Genomic DNA, 25,027 nt, shown 5'->3' with positions numbered 1-25,027 from the left:
TGTCCCACATCTATTATCTAATTTAGATAACAATCATGAACCACTACATCTCACCTATTAATCCTGCATTAAGAATAGAATTGAACTGCAACATTCTCAAAGCCAGAAAGCCCATGTTGATATGACAATCCAACACATGCAGGCAAAATTTTTAGCAATAAATTATCTTTAAGCCATTGTATTTCATTGCTATTTGAACTTCCCTAATGTAAATTTTTTTTTCTGGATTTTATTTGGCCTTTAGCTAGTAAAGAGCTATTATTCATCTCAAAATTAATTCTCATATAACATCATTACTATACCACTCAAACAAATTGCTTCTATACCTTCTCCAAAATACACTTCATGAATTGAACTTCTCTAAGTTTTCATTATAAATTCTTTGGGGTATCCTCCAAAAATTTCTCTTAGCTTCTAGAAGATAGGTCATTTAAACATTGAAAATACGATTTTCACATATCTCAGTAGTATGGATACATTTGTGTATTAAATAAAATTCTATATACTACTGACAATAAATTATCCCAGATGAAGCTATAACCTGTGCATGAGCATATGAATTAAGGGAAAAGTTCTAACCATGAATACTACTTGATATGTCCTTTTAATGTCAGTATGAGCTACTTTGAAGTACACTTTTTGCAAAATATCTTACAACCTAAGAAACACTTACTCAAAGAACTTTTAAGTTTTATTTCAACAGTCTTATCCCATCATTGATTACTGTGCAATTTATTATAAGGTGAAAGCAATCTAGAAATGCTGCATTACAGTAGCAGTATCAAAAACATGCCAGTGCTTGAAATGATTCTATTTGCCTCGTGATGACCTTCACTTACTGAAGAATGGAACAGAAATAAAAAGGTTAAATCAATTGCACAGGGGGAAGCCTACCCAAAATTATGGCTTAAAAGATGAAAACTGGAATACACGTGTCCAATTTTTACAGTACACTGGAGAAACAAAGCCCTTGCAGTCTAACTTTGTTATTGTTGTGGCGTGACAGCAATCCAAAGATCCCTGTTCAGGTAAATGAGACCTGAAGTACACCAACTCAGCCCTAACAGTTTAATTTATTTCACGACGTGGAAAACACAAACCCTTACAGATAGTCTTTATTATGTAATGGTGAACAGTTTTACATTCTGGAAGCACATTTGGGAATGAGACAAGAGAGTTAATAGTCCAAGTAGCAACACAGGTTGTAACTGGAGAAGTGAAAGTCAGAGACTAACTCAGATCTATGTGACTAGTGACGTAATTGGCATATTATGTAAAAAATTTAATTAAAAAAATCTGTACATAGCTATGACAATAGCCCCTGAAATGCTGAGGTGCACACCGTGCTTAGACACCTGACAAGATGTAGAAGGCTGAACCAGCTGCATTGGGAGCTGTGTATCAGAGGGGCCATGCTGCTGGAAGCTGGACTGAGGATGCCCTGGGTGTATGGTGCCAGTCTCAAATAAATTACAAGGCCTGGGCCTTTGATCTGTGTAAGCATGAAGAGTTTAAGTGTCATAAACTGGAACAGAAATTGCTAACTATACTCATTCTGCTGCGAAAAAAAAAGTAATGGAAATCACTTAAGTGATGTGTATCAGTTATTGTGACTACTCCACCCCAAAATCCTGTATAAGAACACCTGAGTAATGATCTGCTTGTCTCCAACCCTCTGCACGACCCTGTGGGTATTCTTCTTCTCTAACTCTGTACAAGCCCCACTGCATATTCCTTCTCATCCCTGCACACGTGGTTACCCGAGCTGCTACCCCTCATAGCTGTGCTTTCTCTCATTCATAAAGGCAGTTTCATGGGTTAGCGCTCTCTTGCCTGGTCCATTTTTACACATGCCTCTCTGAGCCAGCACAGAATGCAGAGCCTCCTTTGTTTTGGAAACCATTGCAGTCATACTTTTCGCATCTTCATAGAAGCAGCACCTGACATAAAAGGTACCTACTCTAAATTTGACCATATTTTCCTCCTTTACTCTCCCTACTCAAGAGAAACAGGACGTCAGATAAAAACATTGGACCATAATGCCCTTTTAGTTAATTTTCCAAAGTTCCACACTTGAGCAATACTCTGCAAGGGACCATACTCACCCCTCAGATGTAACCCTTAAAAAGCTGTAATTTTTATTTTTTGCATGATTTAAATCTCTTCAGTTATTAAATGCATACATCAACATGCCATTCCTAAAAATAATACAATTTTAAATAATAATAATAACAACATCATCAACAGTAATAATATTAATAACAATAATAATTACCTGCTTTGCTGCGTAAGGATGAGGCAAACCACCAACAAATATGGATCCTGTTTCAAGCCAATGAGAGCTAGACCAGTAATTTCTAGTTATAATTGCATTTGAAGGTAACTTCAGGACTGACATCTCTGCTTCACATGGTACCATGCCTTGCCTGCACAAATGCAGAAATAGGCACATTTTAGCACCATATATTATTTACATTACTGTCTATCTGACAAAATAATTAGGCTGTTACTAAACCAATAAGGAAAGAAAATCAAGTAAATAGCTGTTTTGTATTATAGAACAATAAATATAAAAGAAGCTGTTTAACAAGCTGTACGTTGACATGTCTTTGGGGTTTGAAAGTCCATTAAAATGAAGCCATATTGTAAATCAGGGCAGTTTAATTGCTAAAAAAAGCCAAGGCGTATAAATGACTAAATAAAGAGACTTAGACAATTTTTAATAGCAACAAAACTTTGTAATTTGTAAAAAGTACATCAATTGAACTGAAATATTTTAAATATCCCTCTTTCTCATCACACACACACACAAAATAAAAACCACAAAAGCAATTTAAAACAAGCTGCATTTTAGAAAGTGCAGAGATACTATAATAATCTGTAATACTTATCTTCAAAAGCATCATTCCTAAAGCTGAAGTCAGTAATATTAGGCCCTGAAATTAATATATACATTCCCATTTCCGTCCTCCATTCACATACCTTCTTAAAAATGTTGCTGCTATCAACGTGCATACATTGTCAACAACAAACCAGGTAGATAGGAAGGTACCAAGCAAACAACTAGGTTTCTTTCAATTTTTTAAAATGATGTAAAAGTCATTTGCATTCCAATAGCCAACTGGCAGCAATCACTTTATCTTCATGTAAGAAAGCACAATAAGAAATATCAGAACTAAGCCAGTTTTTTCATGGGTGAATTTCTTCCAGCTTATCATTCTCCATGTACATGAAACAAATCAGAGTTCAATCATCTCTATATTTAACGTTATACAAGTGTCTTTGTAATATGGGTGTCACAAAGAATCTATGTGAAAACAGCACATACAAACCACCCCCACAACTCAAAAAACCCAAAACAAAAAAAAATTCCAAAACCACAAACCAAAAACCCACAGCTCTGGAAAATTTGCATAGGATGCAGCAGGTATTGTATGAATTCAGTTTTTATCTGACAATGCAAAACAACTTTCTGAAAATTCTTTCAAAACCGAGAATTTTAAGTTTTCCTAACTATATTCTGTCATACGGTAATATATAGATTCTCACATATTATTTAATAAAGTTCTTTATGTGTTTTCAACTGACATAATGGAGAGTTAACATTAGTAACATTTGCAAACAGTTCTCTGTGTTCTCCATGTAATTCTGTTTTGAGATACTTTCAGAACAATATGCAAACATGGTGATACGTATTTACAATATGCAAACATGGTGATACGAAGGGCCTATAAATATTTGTATATGCAAAATGGCCTGTCCATCCTAGCAAATCACTACAGGTGGAGAATCAAAAAATTTGGTTTGTTGCTAAAATCAAGAATGAAGAAGAGAAATAAACTGGGGTTTTGATTCTGTGGACTAAAAACTAGCATCTTAACGGATTGATTCAGGGCATTTTTTTGTTATCCTCTCAAATGTTTTTTTGAACTTGATAATTAATGGCTAACATGAATGTGAAAAAAGGAGCTAAATGTGTCTGGAATCAAGGAAAGAAATGCTTTTCCAAACTTTTTTTTTGGATACTATACAAGGGCTATATGTCTAAGCACAAACACAAGGTTCTGTAAGACACTGTTTTCATTAATAACTAACAAAGGAAGTTTGCTGATAAAGTGTGTAACTGGCACAATCATTCTCTGTAGCTCTATTTGCAATGGTCAGGAAATTTTTACTACTGTTTGAAGCCAGTATGACATCTTGGATATATCATTTTACAGAAAATTGTGGCACTGACACTTCAAAGGAAAAAAATACGATTTTGTAAATATCTAAAATTTCTTCCCTACCTGATAAAATGATATTGTAATGATAAAAAGAATAATAATAAGATAGCAATATTTCAGAAATATTGTATATCAGACTTGTTTTAATGCAGCATAATTCTTAACATGGAGTGGAAGAGGGTCAAGGGGGAACTGCCAGGCTTTTTTTAACTATTTAACAGATGTGCTAAGTGAAGTACAGCTGCTCAAACAACTTCTCTTCTGTTTTTCTCTTAATTACTATTTATTCTACATGTTTTGAGATGTTAATGTTGTAACTAGTTACATGACCATGTATGTACTTCAATCACACAAACACAACATTGATGTAGTTCTTTTCACATTAAGTTTAGACATATTTTTAGCTTGTCCTTAATAGCTTATATGACTGATATGTAAAAGTATTTTTTGTGTGCATATATCAAAAGAATATTTTGAAATTAAATCCCAGTATTTGGTGTCAGAAAACAAGTTAATACAATTCAAAGCATGAGCTGCCTTTGCCCTAAGCTTGTTAGAATGTCAGCCATGCACCTCTGATTGTGTTTGATTGAATCTAGCAGGGTCTGGCCAAATTAGAATAATGACTTTAAACCATTATTGTTTAGCATTTGCTGATGATACAATCACTGGGTCGTATATGCATTCTATGAAATTTCCATCAGGCTTTTAAAATACTTTTTCTACAATCAGCACATTGGGTGATTTAAAGGTCAAGTAAGACGACAGGGCTTTTTGCATAATTATAAATTTGGAAATGCATACAGCAACTCTCAAGCACTTTTGCTGGGTAAGCTACCAGTAATTGTGCCTCAGTCCAAGCCAGCAGTAATAGTTCACAGTTTCCTCATTTGTAATCACACAAATGTAGTGATTAAATACTGGCCTATTAATTATAACCTGAAGATGAATTCTGTCTAAACAGTACTAAATCCATTGCTCAGTGCCTTGCAGGTTAGAACAATGGAAAGGTCAGACAATAATTTGATAACTATTGATAAAGAGTACCTAAACACAGCAATGTCTGTATGAAATCCAAGTCCCTTTACATAATGTCTTTACCTTCTGACACTTTTCATTGATGATTAAGTGACATTTTTAGGATTATCATAAAATGGTAAAAAAAAGTAAAAAAACCAAATGGTAGAAGAGGAGGAGGGAGAGGGGGATGTTCAGAAAAGATATTGTGTCAGTCATGCTGTGCAGTCTTGCTGGGAATAAAAATTCTTTAACCTTTTTTTTCTGATAGAAAACGGGAATCTTTTGTTCTAGAAGCAAGACAGAAACTTTCACCTGTCTTTAGAAATTTCACTTGAATGTGGCCATGCTAGACAACGATAATTCAGTAATACCATTAAACTGTTCAGTTTGTAATATTAGCATTCAGTCTATTAAACATAAGCAACAAGATATTTAAAACATCTATACCAAATAAAGTTGTGAACCAGCAGAAGTAAAAGAAGTTTTATTATCATATATTATAAAACAAATAATCCCTAATTTCCCCAATTGTATTGAATACAATTGTTTAATTAAAGCTGAGAACATATTTCTCTTTCATTATATTTAGTTATTATTTATGGATTTATTAGCTTAAAAGAGGAGAACTTGTTTTTCACTCAGTATCTGGAGGTTTGGATTTTCTGGTTTCATACTCAAACTGTTCCTTGCAGTAGAATGTTTATTTTCATAAAATTATGACAAAGCAATAAACCTACTCTCACTACAATCAAGAGTAACTTTTTCTTAATGCACATTTAAAAGTTTGGATCAGTTTCGACCTAGCACTGGTTTTGAAATCTTTATGGCTTTTCAACGGTGTTAGAGGCAAGTTTAGGAATGGAATATCTGGACCTCTCTACTCAGAAAGTTTTACAGGTTTCAGTGTTGGAGGTTTACAAAATCTGACTGAATAAAGCACTGAGCAACCTGTTCTGACCTTGGCTTGCCCTGCTTTGAGCAGGAGGTAGGGCTAAAGACTTCCTGAAGCCCCTTTTGGCCTGAAATACCCCCAAATTCTACAATCCTAAGACAATAAAATCTTCAGCAAAGAAAACCCCAGCAAATCCATACAAAAATAACATCTACAGAATAGGTAGAATCTCTTAGTACCTGCAGTAGATTTATCTAGATAGAATATATACCAGTTCACTCACAGTCATTAGATTTTTCATGCTACAGTAAAATGCATAATTTGAGACTGCTCTCATCTCTTGGTGCTGACTTTGCCCTACTGAGAGACCAGGTAATATACATTTCCATGTTGCAGATGAACTGATTAGTCAACAACATATATTTTCTCATTTCTCTGATAGCATATTTCCTGGACCTGAAGCTAGTTTCTTGGTCTGGTCTTAAATTTAACTGTTATTTAGCTAAACAAATAAAAACAATGAAGCTAAGGATGCAAATTTCTCTAATAACGCTAGGAAGGGAGGAAATGAACTTTGTTTCCTATTCTAATAAACAAACAAACAAACAAACAAATAAATGTAGTACCCCTTTTTCTTTTCACAGAATTATATTTACACTACTACACTAAAGTCTACAGCTTGGGTTCAAATCCTGACATATAACCATCCATATTTTTACAAAGTCATCACTGTTTCTGTTACAGTTACCACGGAAGTCAGATATTATCTTCAATTCTGAAACTTGTAGAGTTTACTGGTTAGTGCAATTCAGGAATCATTTCAAACACACCTTGCCAAATTATTTTACCGTAAAAGTGTTTACAGACATGACCTCAGACCTGCCAGTTGGCCTCAGTCCAGAGACTAGCCTTCAGATTTCAGTGTAATTTACCACTATAGATATAGCTAAAGAAAAAACAGCTATCTATGCCTCTGGCCCTTTCTGTCTTTAAAGTTTCCTGCTTCTAGTTTCTTGCTGCTCACATCATACCAACCACAGATGCTACTTACAGAAATTAAACTTGGAAAACTATATGCACTTATTTAAAGTTGATGTAGATGTGTCACTTCGGGAAAATTTTGACTCAAATTAGAGTACTGTATTCAAGTATTCAGACAGCAGAAAGTTGAGAGTTGAATTTAGACTTGCAACACTGTAATTTTAAGTGAATCTTATAGAATGTTTTTAATTAAAAAAAAATAGGAATGAGAAATGGGAATTCATATTTACATCAGCTCTGCAGGTCAATATTTTTTCTGATATCTATACCCTGTGTTCTCCTTAATATAAGTTCTATGCTTATGGCAAAGCAGCCAAAGAACACTGAACCCACTTTTAGTATCCACAAGTACCCTTTGATGTTCCATAGAAAATAATACAGAAAAAGGCCTGATGTATTGTTATTGGCCTGTTATTAGAGTCCTATTTTACTGTTTTTATGTTTCTGTCCCTGTGATAAGCTGCTTCAGAAGACAAAGTAGAAAATTTTAATTCTTGTAAGTGACACTCATGATCTCTTTTGGGATCCAAAGCAAAATAAAGTAGCTATGAAAGAAACTTTTTTTTAGTAAAACAATCTGAGGAAGAAAACACCACAATACACCACAGATTTGTCACTTGCATGATTCTAAATTTTAATGTCTGAATGTCTTCTTTAAGGTAGAGTTCTCAGAAAGTGTAGAATGTGAAGAATGTGATTTGTACCCAACATCTAGCAGGACTAAGTAAACTTTTATCTTAAAGAGGTTTTAAAACAACAGTTTGTATCAAACTAATTGGTGGTATTAAATCACTATTAACTGTTATTAGAATCAATTTAGTATAATTAAATCCATTGCGTTCAATGACATTACTAGGAAAAGGCAGTTGCATATTCTCTGTTGATTCTTAAGAAGTTTGTGAAAAATAGCCACTCTGGAAAAATTAAAAAATACGTGCAACATCTTAAGCTTCAATTTCATAATGGGTTTTGGTTTCAATTAAGATTTTTTAACATTGCATTGATGCAAAATAAAATAAAATAACATTTCTTCACTGAAAAGAAGTGCCATAAGTTTTAAACTTTTGTTTTAGTTTTGTTGATCAGTGCAGGGTGGGATTTTTTTTCCTGTACTCAGACAGCTGTGTAAGCACAAATCTACTTTCATTATTCTCAATTTCCGGAAACTAAATAATAGATACAAAAAATATTAATGTCAAGTTTCTCTGACATAATTTCCCGCTTTTATCCATTTCCACTATTCCTTTCTCTGCGACATCTTAGTTCTCGCTAAATGAAGAAAGTAATTGCTGTAGTGACTTCAGAATAGCAAAAGGTATTCTGCCATGTCTGACAATGCAGGACTGAGATCTTTCCTACACAGTCCAAAAGGAGTATCATCGTGTAGCATCAGCAGTATAACCCCATGATTATTTACTGACAGAAATTTTGTTTCTGAAAGAAAGTTGAAGTGATCATTTTAAGAAGATAAACTCCAAGCTAACGTTTTAAAGAAATTCTGAAGTTAGTGGTAGGCTGTGAGTATATACAGCAGATAACATGGAGCCTGGATAATCTCAGTCATTTTATATAGTTACAGGTGTGGTTTGAAAGGCAGCTTAGGCAAAGTACCCTATATGAGCCCTGGCAATGTGGGTCAGTAGCCAAACAAAGAAAGAAGAAGAATAAAGTGGTTTAAATGTGGAAAAAACAACCAAGACTTTTGAGGGCAAAAGTGTCCCTTTGAAGGCATTCTGAATTGTCTTCCCTTTGTTAGAGTAACTTATCCAAAAAGACATGAGCCCTCTAATTAAGGATAGACTTTATTTAGCACACAAGATAACTAGATTCTTAAAAGGTTATTTTTTTAAATAATGAAAATGTAGCAATAACATGATTAAATAAAAGCCTTGAAAGCAAATTTATTCTCCAACTTGAAATAAATTTTCTACTAGATAGAGTTGTTCCTTAACAAAATCTCCCTTCCATGGCTTTACAAGGCTCACCTTAGTGCTTGGCACCTATAGTAGGAAGACTCTGTCTTCTTTTTTTTTAGAATTTTATGTCTGTGCTGCTGCTGCAGACTCTCTGCAAGCTCCATCCTGCCCTTCAGGGAGAAAAAGCTTATTTGCTTTCAGAAGAGGTGCAGTCTCCCTGCCTCCAGATAACTCTGACTGAAAGGGATTCATGTGGGATAAAGTAGAAAGCCAGCTTCCTTCTTGCTAAGTAGGAGTTACAGTGTACAGAATTCACACAGCACTGTCTCAGTAAACAAGACTGCTATACTGTTTGTCTTTTTATTTGCATAACCTGCTTTATTCAGTGGAGAAAAGGATTGCTTGCGTCTTCTTTTGAATACTCATGCTGCCTAATATCTGCTGCAGTACAATAACTTTAATAACAATTTATGGCTTCAGGTTTCTGAACGCAATGTGCAGTGCCTAACACCATTTTTCTCCCACTACAGAACCGGCTAATTATTTTCATTTCTCCCTTTTCCAGACATGTCTCAAATAAGAGAGTGGTGAAAAGGTATCTAGCAGACAAAAAGATCTTTGAGGTGAGAGTGAATTACACCTCTTACATGTCTTTGCTGCCGGCTCAGTCCTGAGCATTACCTCAATACCTGAGACACAGGGTTAGCAGAGTCAGAAGGGAATCTTTACCTAATTTTATTTTCCACTTTTTACTGAAGTACTGGCTGGGGTTTGCCAGACAGAATTATCTGTATACATAAACTGCTCACTGATGCTGTGGGTTTAGGAAGAGGTGACCACAGTAGAGTGCATCTTAGAAAAATATTTAATAGAAGGATGACTTAACTGAAGTCTATGTTTTTTCATAGACTGCAAACAAAATATTGATCATCTAAGATATAGAAGATGTCAAACTAGTGGTCCCTTGGTGGTCAAATAAATTTTCCTTTCTGGCCTGAAAATCTAAACCCGAGAACTTTTAGAAATTTTAACTTAGACAAAAATGGTGGCTTATGTTACCTTATGCTGTATTCAAATCATATCATACATTCATCCATAGAGAGAAAAAGAAGTTCATTAAATATTTTTTAAAGCCTACACTGTATTTTTTCCACTAAACTTCCTTTGTGTTAGCTAGTATATTTACTCTTTATTAAAATGCATATATTATATAAAATATATTGATATCACATATGAAAACATAAATTCTTAAAATCACTTGGCTTACAAAATAAAAGACCTCAGTGCATTTAGGTGTATAAAAGGAAACACCAGAATGTGTTTATTATATATGTTAGGTCTGCTTTCCTAAAACAAAAATCCATTCAGAAATATGATACTGCTACATTCTATTACTTCTTATAAGGAAAAAATATTTAAAATGTATTTAAAAAGTCAGCTGATAATGTTGCTACTTTATTTTAAAAACTAGCAATTTGAGTTATTCTGCTAAGAAAATTTTGAATGTTCTGTGAAATCAATAATGTGAACAATAGAGTTAAGAACTGTTGTATAGATCACATGGGATAGAATAGAATTGAAATACGTTTAAACAGAGAACCAGCTAAAGACATACCCTGAGGAAAAGCCTCCAGCAAGTAGATAAATTGTTTAGACAATATCTCTAACAGATATGGCATTTGGCAATATGCAGCAGTCAGTAAGAGGGGCAAGTTGTTCCTTTCCTTTTTGTAACAAAGAGAGACAAAGAAAGGAAATATCTAGTCAGGAAAAAATTTCTAAATCGAGAATTAAAATATACTTTTGTTTTCCATAATAAAGACACTTCAAAGAACAGTAGAAGCATTACTTTCTGGTATTTGTGCACAAAAATGATCTTCAGCTACAGAAATCCATGCTTATTCACAAAGGAAACTGGGTAAATATAAATTAATGTATGGTATATCTCTTTCCTTAATAATTGTTCAGCAGCAGATATAATAAATGCATTCTCCTATTCAACCTATGTATGGACCAACCCGAGTATGGATCAGTTTTCTTATCTGTTTTTCAGTGAGATGCTTTATTGGTCTCTAGCATCTACAGAGTCATTATTTCCAAAGTGCTCTAAGTAATTAAAAAGGGAGAATTATTATAGAATAATACAATAATTAAGGTTGGAAAAGACCTCTAGGATAACCCAGTCAAACCATTAACCCAATACTGCAAAGTTCATCACTAAACCATGTCCCTAAGTGCCACCTCAAAATTTTTAAAAAATACCTCCAGTGATGGTGGCTCAACCATCAAGGGCAGCCTTTTCCAGTGCTTAACAACCAATATTGTGAAGAAATTTTTCCTAATATCCAACCTAAATCTCTCCTGCTACAACTTGAGGCCATTTCCTCTTGTCTTGTTACCTGGGAGAAGGGACTGACCCCACCTGGCTACAACCTCCTTTCAGGAAGTTATAGAGAGCAACATGGTCTCCCCCGAACATCCTTTTCTTCCAGCTAAACAACTCCAGCTCCAAAATAGAAAGATACATTAAGCTATAAAGTATTTATGAGATAAAGTAAAAAAAAAAGATTAGTCACAGGAGGCAATATTATTGGCTTGATTCCTCCTCTGCTTATCTGTGAAAGGCTTAAAATCAAATTAACTCTCTGTAAATGCACTGTGCACATTAGTAGAATGAACTGGAAAACATATATATTCTGACTAGCAAGATTTCAAAACTTTTCCTCTATTTAGTGTTTTTTGATTCTTATTTGGCTTCAATTTCACAGTTCATAAACCAGAATCTCCTTTGATTCTGTTGCTTCAGTCCAGCATTACCATTTCTGTGGTACTGTCATGCTCTGCTAGCAGGCAGTAATAGTGTCACCCTGTAACAGAAATCTTCAGCCCCCAGAAATTAGTTGTCCACTTTATGAGTTACTTGTGCCAATAGTCAATCTATGCTGTTACAAAACTAGCATCTTTTTTCTTTCACAAGTATTCCATAATACCCGTTTTGGGGTATTCCCTGCTCATTTTTCCTGCTCATCTGTGTGACAGTTACCATATGTATTTGGTGTTAAATTTCTTTTTCTTTGTCCAAAATCCCCAAAGCAAAATGAAAAAGAATCCTTCCAATTTTTTTCATGATCAACTCATTCCTATTTTCCTCTTTACAAACACAGGTCTTGACATCAGTATCAATATTTCCAATGTTTTAATTATTTTCATTCCATATTAAATGAAAATTCCTGTATTTCTAAACTATATTCTCAAACCAGTTTGTTTTCAGTGATTTAGCATCTCTGCAATGTATATTGGACATTAAGTAGCAGATATAATCTACTTAGGAATTAACATACAGTGAAAGTAAGAAAATACAAATCTCATGTTATTACCAGTGTTAATATGTCATAAATAAATTGGACTAAGTATAATAGCCTGTACTTTTTCCAAGTAAGCTCCACTGATCTGGGAAAAGTTTCAGACCATATAAAAATTAGAAATTATTAGATAAGCCAGCACTTATATTTCATTCACCCCTAGTTTTACACTAGGCACTTTAGAATGGTTGAGAAAAAGACCAGCATGACTGTGGCTAAGAAAGTATGTTTGTGAAGACCCTGTCAATGGCCAGTTTAGAGGTCCAGCAAATTCCTAAATCTTTTGTGTTGGTAACAAATATAAAACAGGTTAAACCCTGCTGGGTCTGCATACTTAAACTTCTTGCAGCTGATGCAAGTTCATTGAGAGCTTTCTTGGGAGATGCAAAGAAACTTAAAAGACCCTGAAGCTATTTTATATCAAGAATATATTTCTCACTGCATTTTACAAGTATTGAATACAGTTCTCTTACTAAACAGCAGCAATTGCTAATAATGTGTTTTGACTTACACCGGTTTTTGAGGATATGGACCATTAAATATGTTATCATTAAGTAGAGTATATGAAATTTATATGGTACATGAAAAAAAAAGTGAGTGACTTCTTCACCCATGGGCTGTAATGCCGAAAATGAAGGTCAAAGTTCTGCACCTTTGTGATATTAAAAAAAAAAAAAAAAGGAATTTACAATAAAAGTGAAATAAAAAGTACCAAAGACAAACAAAACAGAGAAGCATCTGCAGGATTTTCTACCTACTTTATCTAACATGTGCTTATCTTACCTGCCTAAAAGCCCCAGGGAAAATATGAGGTTTGCAGCATGTTGTGAAGGATAATAAATACAGCATACTTTGCACCATATGGATTATCTCAGACCCTCATAAAAAACTGTCAAAACCAAGCAACCTACAAGCTCCTGAGTGAGCATATGTTGCATTATAGCATGATTAGAAAGATCTTTTTCTGACTAAAGAAATCAGATGACTTTTACGTCTCAAAAGCAAGACAATCAATCACCAAAAGTCCTACAGGTAACTAGTGCAAAGCTCAAATTACAAACAATAGGAGTTAAAGGAGAGGAATAAAATACCCTTTGAAAAGTAATTTCCAGATTCTGCAGTCAGTTTCTGATGGAGCACCTCCACCAGATTTTAATCATAATGATCTCAGACAATTTAAAAAATTTCAATGTGGATAGACATATAAAAGAATGAAGTGTATTCATGATATCTACTGCATAATCAATTTGCTAAAGCAATTGACAATTATGATCTGAGACTAAAATTAAAATAAAAACACTTTTCATATAATTGAGGAAGCTATTTTTATCAGTACTGAAATGGAGAATATTGGGCCAAGAAAAGGCAAATTTCTAATATTGCTGCTGCAGTTTTGGTTTTTTTCTGCAATACATATTATCAACTTGCTTTGATGACAAACATTCAAGATGAAAAATCATAAAGCAGTTAATGGAGGCAGAATTATAAAGGCTAGAATGAGAAGATTGTATCTTCACTATAAAACCAAACATGTAAACCTTCCAGTGCTTGAGTCTAACATTTCCTTCCCTTCATAATATCCTGCAATAATCCAATCCCTCTGGGATATTGCCCATATCCATCTTTCACCGTAGCTCATTCACTTCCCTGGTAACATTCCTAAGAAAACCAAAACAATAGTCAGAAACGTGAGTGAAACAGCTGCAATGAAGTTTCATTAACAGATTTAGTATACAACTACAGTACCTTACACATGAAATGGAACTCTCAGGCACTGCTCTGAGGCAAACCTTGGCAGCATGTTGGTTTTAGCAACCAATGCCAAAAATTAGACTAATCTAATGCAAAAAGTTATATCCTAACACAAATTATTCAAGATATCCCAGATTTTGAAGCAAATACAGTCCTAATATTGCACCAAAATTTATTAAATTACTAGTTTTTGTAGTCACAATGTTCCATCATCAAGAAAAATTTACTTTAGCAATCCTGCTATATTTTTTTTTCAGCATGAATATCATGGTGAACCATGAGAACTGGATAAAGAACATTGTTTGACAGTAATATGCACATTTATTTGCAAACATTATATGGTATAACATTTCTTTTGTTCACACAGGAATTATTTCTGTGGGATAAATGATGCAGTAAAATGTTCTCCTGTAAGCAGAAAAGGAAGATACTATCACTATCTAATTTTCACTGCACTTAAACTGGTACTAAACAGCACTCACTATTTTTAAGTCTACTTTAATTTACTGTGATATTGTAGAGGCAGCATGCTCTTTGAAGATGGTTTATCTCCAGTAGCTGAAATGCATTGCTTTTCCTGAACTGAAAAGACAAATCCTTTCCATCACAGGACTACATCAAAAAAAGCTCCAAATAATTAGGATTACATCAAAAAAGTAAAAATTGGCATTTTCTTTCAAAAAAAATTTTTTTATTGTTATTATCCACAATGTCTGTTCATAATGCTTAACAGACGCACAATAAAGAAAATCACATGTGCATATTCACTATATTACAATATGCATTATCTTCTACATTCCCATTTAACTTCACTGGTTTCCCAGATATCATTGTTCAAAACTTAACATATTTATCTCACTGAAAATCAGTTCTGAGAAGATCAAATGTTTGCAAGCCTTTAGAAAGTTGTTGAATAAGTTACAGCAATTTTTCACCAAAATTTTTTAAAGTTTTATTATGCTGTATTACACTGCATTTGATTAAATGAAATTACAACTTTATAAAATAATTAACACATATTTCCAGACTGACTCTATCAAAAGTAACTGTTAATAATACATATTTAATTGCCAACAAAGGTAAAAAATGTAAAGCATATCTATACAGGATATATACTATAATTACCTTAAGTACATGTGAAAATGCATGAGATGACAGTGAGAAGCAACTCCAAATCTTTCTGACATCTACATCACTAAGATTTTGAATCTTAGAATCATGGAATAACAGAATTTTTTAGGATGGAAAAGATCTTTAAGAACATCAAGATCAACTGTTAAACCAGCACTGCCAAGTCCAACACTAAACCATAGCCCTAACTGTTATGACTACATGACTGTGAAATATCTCCAGTGATGGTGACTCAGCCCCTTCCCTGTGCAGCCTCTTTCAGCATCTTACAAGCCTTTCTGTGAAGATTTTTTCCAAATATCCAACCTAAACCTCCCCTGGTGCAACTTGAGGCCATTTCATCTTGTCTGATTTCTTGTTAGTTGGGGGAAGAGACTGACCCCCATCTCACTATAGCCTCCTTTCAGGGAGTTGCAGGGAGCTATACGGTCTCCCTTCAGCCTCTTTTTCTCCCAGCTAAATGGCTCCAGTTCCCTCAGCCCCTACTCATAAGACTCACACAATTGGCTTTGACCCATGGATTCAGTCTGCCCAGATCCCTCTTGCAGAGCTTTCTTACCCTGCAGTGAATCAACACCCTCACACTAGGTGTTATCTGCAAATGTCATCTTAGAACATCCAGAACTATTTCCAGTTCTTCTAAAGTAAGTAGAACGATTAATTTTTAATTGTTCTATAACTAGCCTGAATCCCATGAACGGTATGCACGCCTTCTTTTTTCAGCGGGAAAAATAAGTGTGGCCTATTTCCTGTGCTGTCCTGAAATAATTTCCTACAAATGAAAGAAAGTTCCTTTCTTTTTAGGCTCAAAAGGAAAAAGCAAAATATAGAGATTAGGTTGGTTTTCTTTTGTCATGGGCTATAGTCACGGGCTGATTTAGAGACTCAAGTTACTTTCTACTTGATGGGGTAGGGGGAAAATGCATAGAATAAGTGTACTTATTAAAGCATCATGGTAATTAGTGGATCTCTGATGGATGACAATGACATGGCAGTTTGACTGCTTCAGTGCTAGGGGAAAGGCTGTTCTTGTACAGACTTCCACATTACTGAGATTTCAGGTATTCATACTTTTCAGGACCTTAAATCATTCTTACAATGAACAACAAAGGAATAACAATTAAATTCTAATGGATATAAACTATCTAAGTAACTATAAATTTTATGTTTCCACTCCTTATCCCCTTTCTGTGTCACTTGGGATTTGTCTTCTTTGGAATCCCCTCGGTTGTCTTTAATGGGCTTGCAGAGTACTTGGGTATTTAGTCTCTATTCATGTAGAGGCTGCTAATGATTTTTTCATATTTATATCTCTTCTCTAAAAAACATTTTCCAATTTACTTTCTCTATTTCTCTATTTGATAGGGAGAGGGAGTCATAACCAGGAGATAAACAGAACTCTGTATGTTACTAGATTTTAGAGAATCTCACTTTTATCAGTGTCATAGAGATTCTGTGCTGCATTTATTCCTGGTCACAGAGGAGCTTGCTTTTAGCTTTTAGCTTGCATTTAGCTTCCATTACCATAGCTTGGTTTATGGTGTTCCTTTTTGGGTGATGAGCACAGCTGCAGTGGATTGCTGGCTTTTGCTCCTTGCATTAATTTGTGTATGTTACTGAGTGGTCTGGACTACTACTTGCTAGAAAAAAAAATGGTAGCGATGGTAACTGAAATGCAGTAACAGAATTTAATTCTCCTCACTGAGTACTCACTGCCACATCTGAGGCAGCAAGATACAGTATAATGGATACACACTCCACTACATTTCCCATGGAAGGAAAGGGGTACAGTATTGCCCTGCAAAAGTTCTTAATTTCACAATGTTTGGACAGATATCGCTATAAAAGGCCTATTCCAGGAAAAGGTTTTTGTTCCCTCTGCACTCCTCCACCAACTTTTTAAGGACTAACTTACTCCTGAGAGACAAGCAGACAGCTAGCTTGCTTTCTTCTTCTGGACAAGATGACTGGACCTATTTTAAGCTACCTAGTAGGAACTAGGCACCCAGACAGCCCACTAGGTGCCTAACTTTCCTATAAAGTGAACCCAAAACTTTCACTTCCAAGGCTGTAGATTCTATGAGCATGGCTATTTGGTCATTAGATACATCCATGTACAAAAACCAAGGAAAGCCAACTACCTAGCTCATTTTCCTACCTCATTTTATTTTCATTTTATTCGCCTTCAGTTGCAAGTGTTATTACTTTTACAGGAATAATATATCCTATAACGAGTTGCAAGTCAGTGACAGCAATGAAAGTCATGATACAGCTTCTATCTATTTCTTTCCCTGAAGTCACACTCTCATTGTTGGAAATTCAACTATTTCTTGGACTGAGTAGCTTGGAGCTACTGCTCAGCATCTTCCGTGACTGAATGTTTATGTTTGCTACAGTAAATTATTTCAATGAGAATGAATTTATTTCCACTAAGCACATCAGGGATGCAATGAGCACTGTCCAACTGTAGTTACAAACATTCTTTCCATGCATGTCTAGACTGCCATAACATGATTTTCCTGTATATGTTCAGGTATCATAGTCAATGAGATATAATATCTGTGGAATTTACTAACTGTCAAATCTATATGCTCTTTGAAACAATGATAAAAACAGGCAACAGTAAACTTACCTAATTTGCACATTATACCAGTGTCCATTGTCCACTCTAGCAGTGGTAGTGATGTTTTTGACTTCTGCTGCTTCATCACATAAATACTGGTACTACAGAGTGGGAAAAGGTTTAATTACATTATTTCTCATAAATAAACAGTTTCAGACATAAAAACTTGAATTTTAAAATAATAAATGGTTTCAAAAAAACCTGAAAGATGTCATGCATATCAAGGAAAATTAATGTTTCATTAAAAATTCTGGATAAGGAAGCCTATTGTACCAGAAATATACAAGTACACATATATGCTTCCTAACCTGCATGAAAATGCTTTAATCATTGTGTATTGTGTAATCAGATATTATAGGTCTGATCTGCAAAGAATCGACCATCTGCAACACATCTGAAATTAACACTGGCCATAGGTGAATTTTACTTACCATTTTATGGCTTCCTTACACTTCCAAACACGTAATGTAGCATGCAGGCTCGAGCATTTTGGAGCACCATTTAATTTCCTATACTAATGTGAACAAGCACTTGATTTCATGGTTTGTCTACTTGTAATTGTAGCTTGATTGTGAGCTTAGAACCATTTGTTCATTGGGCCTTTAATCTACATTTAATTGACCAGCTTTGTGAATGATTAAGTGAATTCAATTAGTTTTAACATGGCACACTGGAATCTCTGAATAGATTTGTGTCAATTAAAGTACTTTCATATTTTATGGTGCTTATGATATGTTAGAAAAATATTTTTCTGCATCATTACTTTTCCATGAATACAAGTAAGATGAACTTAAAGCCATCAACATTTTCAAAACCTGGGATAACTTACTGCCCATAACTAATCTCATTTTTTTTTTTCTGGACAAAGATAGTCACAAGATAATAAAAGACAAAAAAATCGAAACATAAAATAAAGTAAAAGGTAATTTTCTTTTTTTCTGTTTATCTTCAGTTTATATATCTGTTTAGTATGGTCATGGTCTTTAAACATGAAGGCAAAAATGCTTTTTCTAACAGACATTTCACAGCTCTTACAAAAGAATATAATTACAGATACTTTGGGAAAGCTTTAGCAGGAAAATATGAGATAAGTTATGAGAAAGATAACTTTTAATATCTTTTTATATCCTCTGTAGCATCTGCCTATGTCTTCATAAAACTCTAGCTTTATGCCTTCTTCAGAAAAGATGGAATGATTTGTGGAAGGTAAAAACATACCATGATACATACTTTACTCTTTAAAGTTTGCAAATAAATATATTCCTAGTTAGTCTGTCCACAAAAACCAAAGAAATGGGCTTTTTTCCTGACCCTGTGGAACTGTGATTTTAATAATAGATGAAGTGAAAGATTTCTACATAGAGAAACATTGTAAAAAAAGATGCACTATATTCCATAACATGGTAAATTTTCCTATGACAATTCACTCAGTTCCTATGCCTATGTCATAAGCTTTCTTTCTGACAATTCTAATGAAATTCCTTTTGAGGAACTTCAGCTAGTTTAGGTATAAGATACAGTAGCTTAATTTGTACCACATTTAAAGACAAAACCTAAATTTTTTGGGTTTTGTGTTTTAATGTGTAGTCTTCTATTATTGATCATACTAGCAAAGAACTGGACATAAAAGAGTGCAAGTTGGACAACTATTTTCCTTAAAATACTGAAGATGCCAAGAATCTCTGTAGCTTTATTTACTATCTTCTACAGTAAGTAAAGAAAAAAAAAATATATATACAAATTGAAACTTTTATTTACTTTTCCTTCAGTGGGAGATTTTGATGCCTTACCTGCAAAGTACCATTATTGATGACAAGCCGAATTAAAAAATGTTGCATTGTTTCTGGGCTCTGTTCAATATTCAGGAGAAGTCCATGAGGATTATAGGTCTTAAATTCCAGGTGGATGAAATTTTGCATGTTCAAATGTAAGCCTTGAAATTCCAGGTAAGAATCACCATAGTAGTGAGCATAACTGAAATCTGTGAATAGAATTTTGAGACATGTAAGGATATAAAGACATTTTTCTTCTTCACACTCTGCTTTCTTATTCTGGTAGTGGTTGCAAAGATATTTGATATTTTTTTACATCTTTCAAGGATTCAGATATTAATCTGAAAAATGATATTAGTTTTCTTCTGTCAAAGGTTAACACTCAGTTCATAAAACCAGACATAAAGGTTTTGGTCAAATTATATTAAGCAAGCATATACATCAATCCCTGAAAGACTGGGCTACAAAGATGAAAGACTTGGTACATGTCTAGCAGCTTTGGATCAACATTTTTTTCAAAGTTAGGTGTTTTCATCAAACCTAGATGCAAGAACGAATGGGTTTGAAGTCTTTACAGAAACTACACAGTATGGAAAGGAAGGAAGACATTCTACAACCTAATCATGAAGTTGGCACCTTAATAGTATATCAACTGTTTTGTGGTGCTAGGGTGAAAGCTGAAAATTTCCCTTGGGTCTACATCCAGCTTGTCTGATTTATCTATAAACCCCTTAACATTCAGCAACCTGTGCAATACCTGGCAAGGGCAGCTGCAACTCTTGTCTAAATAGAAAAGGTATATGAATAAATGGCTTCAAGCCCATCAGATGACATATGACTACACTTAAAAGGGGATTCTTTTACTTTTTATTTCTTCCTGTCCCCTTCTTTCATCTTGTCTTTCCCTTCCCCACTCCTTTCCTCTACTGTTTCTGCTCCCTTCCCTTCCCTTCCCTTCCCTTCCCTTCCCTTCCCTTCCCTTCCCTTCCCTTCCCTTCCCTTCCCTTCCCTTCCCTTCCCTTCCCTTCCCTTCCCTTCCCTTCCCTTCCCTTCCCTTCCCTTCCCTTCCCTTCCCTTCCCTTCCCTTCCCTTCCCTTCCCTTCCCTTCCCTTCCCTTCCCTTCCCTTCCCTTCCCTTCCCTTCCCTTCCCTTCCCTTCCCTTCCCTTCCCTTCCCTTCCCTTCTTCTTTTCCTCCTTTCTTTCCTCCCTTTTCCTCCTGTTTCTTTTCCTCCCTTTTCTCTCCTCTCCATTTATTGCTCACTTTCCCTCAATTTCCCCCTTTTTTCCCCCTTCCCATCCTTTTCTTTCTCTTTCACTTATTGTGTTTTTACAAGGGAAGAGACATGCAAGTAAGTACCTATTCATATACAGCTGCAGTTTTGCACTTTGGTTTTTGTACTTGTACTTGAGATCATTACATTTGTCTGCTCATAAAGACTTAAAAATATGTGTCCTCTTCCATACATGTAAAATGAGGACTTAAGTATTTTGATTTTTGTAGAAGCAGGTATATGCTTTATTGTCATGGTATGCAATTGTTTGATCAGCTTCATGAGACTGATAAAAATGTAAAGAAATGTTAACAATCTACCCATCTCATGAAAAATATTGGTGAAACAATATGAATCTGTAAATAATACATAAAACATAAGTGAATTATTCTATTTCACTCTGGTCAAATTGAACTCAATCATCTCTACAGGGGTTTAGAGTATCTTTGAAGGTCACAGATCTCTTTTAATTTTCCCAAATATGTAAAATTTTAATCTGTTGTGACAAAAATTCCACTAGCAAATACCTCACTATATATGCTTAAACTCTGAACAAAAGTGATACTGGGATAAAACAAAAACTGTTGATGTTGAAACATTGTGTATCACTGTAAGAGTATGCTGAATTTCATCCTTTTGTAACTTCACGTAAACCTATTTACAAAGTCAGAGTCATTGTGGTCAAATCTCAAACAAAGCTCTTAAGAAATTCTCAGTACTATATAAGAATCATCAACATATGCATACATGCAACATGCAGTAAAATAGACCAAAAATTTCAAGCAATACCAGTCAATAACCAGTGCTGCAATAAGAGCTTTTACAATTTTAAATGGATCTAAAAACTCTTTTCTGAGCTATAAGCCTGTAGGTGTAAATTTCAGAAAATTTAATCTAAAAAAATTGTACAGAAAGGTTTTTACATTTTATAGACAGGACAATTTCTCAAAGAAAAGGCTTTAGAGAATTATTGCCAATCCCTAAACCTTGTTTGTTTTCCTTCCTGAGCTAGCCACTGAGCTCTAAATCTTTCTCTCATTCTCTTTGCCCTGAATTGCCCCCTGAATAGGTTTTGTTTATCCCAAGAAACCAGTCAGTTATCCCTACACTCCTGAAAGCCTGGTATCTAACCATCTCTTTTTCTTGATCCATTTAGGAGATCAGCCTGGCTAAAAGACAGCAAAGTTGCACACAACATCCCCTTCCTGCACTCCTAAATCCTTCTGTTACCTTCCCAATATTTTGGAGCTGGGTTGTTTTTATTGTTGGGTTGTTTTTCTTTCCCACATTGTTCAGCGTATAATAAAGTTAACGTGTGAGAACAGGTAAAAACTATCTCAGCTCTTCTGAGATTTGCTAACACAAGGCATTTGAAACCCTAGATCTCACAGAAAAGTAAGATCTGTAATCATGTGGAGAAAAAAATAGAAAGGTAGGTGTGGGAACAGTTTATTCATGATTTCTGAAACTGTCATTTAACTCTGGTAACTGAGGCCAGACTGAATTATCAACTAAAATTCAAGAAAGACCAAACCAGCACAAGCTAGTGGCATCTACCTTTAGCTTTATATATGAAATTGTAGCAAGCACTATAGACAAAACTTGTAACTTTATTCTGACCAACATCCATTTCTTTTTCATACTGCAACAGATGATGATGCCTTGCAAGACAATACACTCCACTAGTCCATGGATTTGAGGCCAGTTTGGCTTCTGAAAAATGCATTCATGCTGCTAAACAGAAAACTTTGTGAACAAATCATCTGCAGTAAAATTACTGCAATTGCTCTGTGTCCACAAATATGTAAAGAGTTAATGGGAGAAAGCACTGAAGAATATTTAGCAGGCTCCAGGTTTCTGTAAAACCCATAAAAACATGCTTCTGCAATAACAAATAGTCTACATATCTTCCCACAACAGCTATTAACATAAATCACTTATGTGGTTTTACCTATTAAGATTCTCACATTGTTTGTAACAGTACACAATTTCTTTTTATAGAACATAAGCTTTGCTTATAATCCTTCTACTGCACTTAGATGCAGTTTTTTCATTTGACCTCTGGAGCTGGCTTCCTAGTCTGTTTTTTGTCCTAACGGAGAGGACTCGTCCCCCAAGCCTTTAGAAGAAAAAAGAGAAAAATTGAAACTGTATCATATCTTTCCCTAAGAATGTCTAACACTTGCTTTCCTAAGAAACAGACAAGCCCTTTGGCCTATAAAATCCTCTCAGCTTTAACTTACTCCCTAGCGTACATCCAGCTCTCCATGTTTTTTTGTGTTTACTAGACTTCATATTAATGTCTGAATGTTCAAAGGTTTGAGATTCAGCTGCAATAGTAAGCAGATACACAGGAAGGTCTGAAACACAGTTGACAGGCAAGCTTCATTAACTCTTGCCACTCCCTACTGGTTTTCTGTATTCCAGTGAGTACCAGCTGCACGAGCTTCACAATGGAGGCCTGCAAATTTAAAATTTTTTGAGAGCTACACAATTGTAAGTCTTGGTTTTTAAAGGCAGGGAGATAGATAATTAAAACTTTTAATATGTTCATAAGCATGTGCTCCTGGTGATTGAGCTTTTGTCTCTATGTATTTCTATGTCTAATGCATCCCCTGCAGTTTGCATGGCCTCAGGAACAAAGAGGATTATAATAATGCTCTTCTTTCTTCTGCTATTCTTTTTGTTGTATTACACCTGGGAAAAAAAATCCTACTGTTCAAGCTATTGGTCATCTCTTTCTCATGGACATATATTTCATATCTTTTGTTACTCTTTTAATTAGAACTATCTTACAACATTCAAATAGAGGGCAATGTTGCCTATGGAAAGACCTGTCATGAAAACTCAGAAAAATTAATTTTCTATTTGAATTTTTTATTTATTTTTATTAAGAAGGAACACATTTCTTAATAATATAAAACTGTGCTCATAAAAACCACTTATCTTTGTTAAAAACCGGATAATGCCAAAAGAAAAAAATTAGAAAAGCAAAACAAGAAAGTCAGAGCTCAGACTGTTTCACAGGACTGTTAGCAGACCCCTGGAACCCAACAGCAGACTTCCAATGGACGTCCCTGTTCCCGTTTTACACAAACAGCATGCAAGGAGCAGTGCTTCCTTTGGGACAGCCCATCAGCTTCCCCCATACAAACTCCCACAGCTTCCTCAGCCAGGGTGTGCCCACCACACTGGGCATCCAGCCCTGCTACCACCTGCAGTGACCCTGACTGGTAGGACCCAGTGCCCCATGGCCACACTGATGGCCGTGCCATTGGCTGTCATAGGCTGCACAACTCCCTCCCACTCCTTGCTGCTCCTTGTGGGAAGGTCTCTGTGTGGTCTGGCAGCAGCTCTGTGTTGTCTGGTAGGGACAGACAAGGCAGCTGCCACTATCAGGCAGAACTTTGCATAAACGTGTGGAAAAGAAGCTGAGGCAGACGTAGAAAGGGAGTAGGCATGGCCAGAGACCACGTCCCCATAGGTAGGGATGGGTGGGCTGTTGAGACAGGAGAGGTTTGTGATGGCCCAGCAGACACATAGCTGCTCAGGGCATTGCTGAAGGTAAACAAGGTTCTTCAGAAGACCCTCAGAGCCAGCTCAGCCCAGAGCTGGTATCTGCAGAAAGGGGCAAAGACAAGTGAGACCATTACTGAAGACTCCCTTCTGCGACGTATGGAGGCACCAATACATTTCTTGTGCAAGACTAGAGAAGATTGCTGGCTTGAAACATTTCAGGCTCATGTGTGGGGAAAGGAGCAAGTCAGGTCTTGCCCTGGCAAGGCAATGCCCTTCTCCACGCAACCTGCACCCCCAGGGTCTGTATCCCAGCCCTGCAGTGAGGCCAATCCCTGGCACGTGGGAGGCAAGGCTCCAAACCCCGACCCTGGAGCCCCTAACCCAGCTCCTGAGTGAAAAATGACCAGAAGTCCCACCTAAGGGAAGGGCCCAGGAAAGCTAATGGGTATGTAAGCCAGAGAACAAGGCACACACAGGTCTTGACCCTACATCCTCTTGGAAT

General features: G+C 35.5%; 1 protein-coding gene across 1 annotated transcript in view; it reads right to left on the bottom strand.

Annotated features, from left to right (window-relative positions):
- The window catches only part of EYS (eyes shut homolog), a 742,046-nt gene that overhangs the window by 240,860 nt on the left and 476,159 nt on the right, over window positions 1–25,027 (bottom strand). Inside the window, exons 32-34 of the mRNA XM_066180316.1 lie at window positions 19,754–19,944; window positions 17,973–18,064; window positions 2,276–2,426 (exon numbers count right to left, since the gene is read on the bottom strand). Coding sequence (XP_066036413.1) covers window positions 2,276–2,426; window positions 17,973–18,064; window positions 19,754–19,944 — 434 coding nt within the window. The remainder of the gene's footprint in view (window positions 1–2,275; window positions 2,427–17,972; window positions 18,065–19,753; window positions 19,945–25,027) is intronic.

Source organism: Chamaea fasciata, unplaced genomic scaffold (genome assembly GCF_029207755.1).
Source record: "Chamaea fasciata isolate MVZ Bird 193981 ecotype frontalis unplaced genomic scaffold, bChaFas1.0.hap1 SCAF_3, whole genome shotgun sequence".
NCBI lineage: Eukaryota > Metazoa > Chordata > Aves > Passeriformes > Sylviidae > Chamaea > Chamaea fasciata.
The sequence above is the reverse complement of the archived record's forward strand: the minus strand, read 5'-3'. Positions and strand labels throughout refer to the sequence as shown.